Below are 2,500 nucleotides of genomic sequence, written 5' to 3'. Positions count from 1 at the left end.
CTACCACAACCTGAAGAACGTCATCAAGGCCAAGTACGGCCAGGACGCCACCAACGTGGGGGACGAGGGCGGCTTCGCCCCCAACATCCTGGAGAACAACGAGGGTGAGCATCTGGCTACGACCAAGGGGTTAGGAGAGGATGAGGATGAGGTGGTGAGGAGAGGATGAGGTTGTGAGGAGAGGATGAGGTGGTTAGGGTGGGAGGTATGGTTAGAGTTGGGGTAGAGAGGATGAGGTTGAAGGAGAGGATGAGGTTGAAGGAGGGATGGTTAGAGTTGGGGTAGAGAGGATGAGGTTGAAGGAGAGGATGAGGTTGAAGGAGGTATGGTTAGAGTTGGGGTAGAGAGGATGAGGTAAAATGCAAAAAATCAGGGGCTTTCACATATCAAATATCTAATATTATCCAATAATGGGCTATTTCAACATTTAAAATGTAACAATATAAGTAAAACAGAATAATAATAAGTTTGAAGTCTATTTCCATTTCAAAAACGGGACAGGGAAATGGGCCTAAAGAATGGTGATCATAAAAGTATACTGTCATTTGGTGAGTGCAAACTTTTGTGACTCAGCAGCTCAAAATGTTGAGCAGGCAGAAATAGTGTAGTAGTTGTGTGTGAATTGTGTTGCAGAAATAACCACCGAGGGAAACTGCTGTTCGTTCTCATAACTTTAGAGATGTGTCATCAAAATACAGCCTACATGCTGAAAATAAGCATTCTCTCTCTTCCTTCAAATAAATAAGCATTCTCTCTCTTCCTTCAAATAAATAAGCATTCTCTCTCTTCCTTCAAATAAACAAGCATTCTCTCTCTTCCTTCAAATAAACAAGCATTCTCTCTCTTCCTTCAAATAAATAAGCATTCTCTCTCTTCCTTCAGATAAATAAGCATTCTCTCTCTTCCTTCAAATAAACAAGCATTCTCTCTCTTCCTTCAAATAAATAAGCATTCTCTCTCTTCCTTCAGATAAATAAGCATTCTCTCTCTTCCTTCAGATAAATAAGCATTCTCTCTCTTCCTTCAGATAAATAAGCATTCTCTCTCTTCCTTCAAATAAATAAGCATTCTCTCTCTTCCTTCAAATAAACAAGCATTCTCTCTCTTCCTTCAAATAAATAAGCATTCTCTCTCTTCCTTCAGATAAATAAGCATTCTCTCTCTTCCTTCAGATAAATAAGCATTCTCTCTCTTCCTTCAAATAAATAAGCATTCTCTCTCTTCCTTCAGATAAATAAGCATTCTCTCTCTTCCTTCAGATAAATAAGCATTCTCTCTCTTCCTTCAAATAAATAAGCATTCTCTCTCTTCCTTCAAATAAATAAGCATTCTCTCTCTTCCTTCAAATAAATAAGCATTCTCTCTCTTCCTTCAAATAAATAAGCATTCTCTCTCTTCCTTCAGATAAATAAGCATTCTCTCTCTTCCTTAAAATAAATAAGCATTCTCTCTCATTCTCTCTCTTCCTTCAAATCTAGTTGACTCTTCCAATAGGAAACATGTCACATGGTGTTATTAGAGTCATGTAGTTTGTCAGTGTGAGGTAGTTCACTCTGTTGCAGGAATATCCAACATCTCATTTGATATGAACTCAACGTTGGAATGGTTGGATTAACGGATCTATAAACTATTAAAGTTATGTGTCTGTTTCAGGGGCATTAACACTGTTAGTAGTATTAACAGGACAACATGATGGATTATAAACTATCCAATGTAAATGCAAATCAATAACCTGCCACGGCTTTAAGAGGAAGTGTGTATGTGTGTTTGACTGAGTGTGTGTTGTTCTTGGTACTATATACTCACCTCCTCCTCCTCCTCCTCCTCCTCCTCCTCAGCCCTGGAGCTGTTGAAGTGTGTATGTGTGTTTGACTGAGTGTGTGTTGTTCTTAGTGTACTATATACTCACCTCCTCCTCCTCCTCCTCCTCCTCCTCAGCCCTGGAGCTGTTGAAGTGTGTATGTGTGTTTGACTGAGTGTGTGTTGTTCTTGGTGTACTATATACTCACCTCCTCCTCCTCCTCCTCCTCCTCAGCCCTGGAGCTGTTGAAGTGTGTATGTGTGTTTGACTGAGTGTGTGTTGTTCTTAGTGTACTATATACTCACCTCCTCCTCCTCCTCCTCCTCCTCCTCCTCCTCCTCCTCAGCCCTGGAGCTGTTGAAGACGGCCATAGAGAAGGCCGGCTACCCTGATAAGATCATCGTTGGGATGGACGTGGCAGCGTCCGAGTTCTACAAGGCTGGGAAATACGACCTGGACTTCAAGTCCCCTGACGATCCGGCCAGATACATCTCTGGACAGCAGCTAGGAGATCTATACAAGACCTTCATCAAGAACTACCCAGGTACACACACACACACACACACACACACACACACACACACACACACACACACACACACACCTGTACAAGAACTTCATCAAGAACTACCCAGGTACACACACACACACACACACACACACACACACACACACCTGTACAAGAACTTCATCAAGAAG

The 2,500-nt window shown here is 41.8% G+C and overlaps 1 protein-coding gene across 1 annotated transcript in view; it reads left to right on the top strand.

Annotated features, from left to right (window-relative positions):
• Window positions 1-2,500, top strand: part of eno3 (enolase 3, (beta, muscle)) — a 28,842-nt gene that overhangs the window by 8,233 nt on the left and 18,109 nt on the right. Inside the window, exons 7-8 of the mRNA XM_084462968.1 lie at window positions 1-104; window positions 2,148-2,345. The exon at window positions 1-104 is cut by the window's left edge and continues 119 nt beyond it. Coding sequence (XP_084319094.1) covers window positions 1-104; window positions 2,148-2,345 — 302 coding nt within the window. The remainder of the gene's footprint in view (window positions 105-2,147; window positions 2,346-2,500) is intronic.

Source organism: Borostomias antarcticus, assembly GCF_949987555.1.
Source record: "Borostomias antarcticus genome assembly, contig: scaffold_116, whole genome shotgun sequence".
NCBI classification, from domain to species: Eukaryota; Metazoa; Chordata; class Actinopteri; order Stomiiformes; family Stomiidae; genus Borostomias; species Borostomias antarcticus.
Note: the sequence above shows the minus strand (reverse complement) of the source record. Positions and strands in the feature narration are given on the sequence as shown.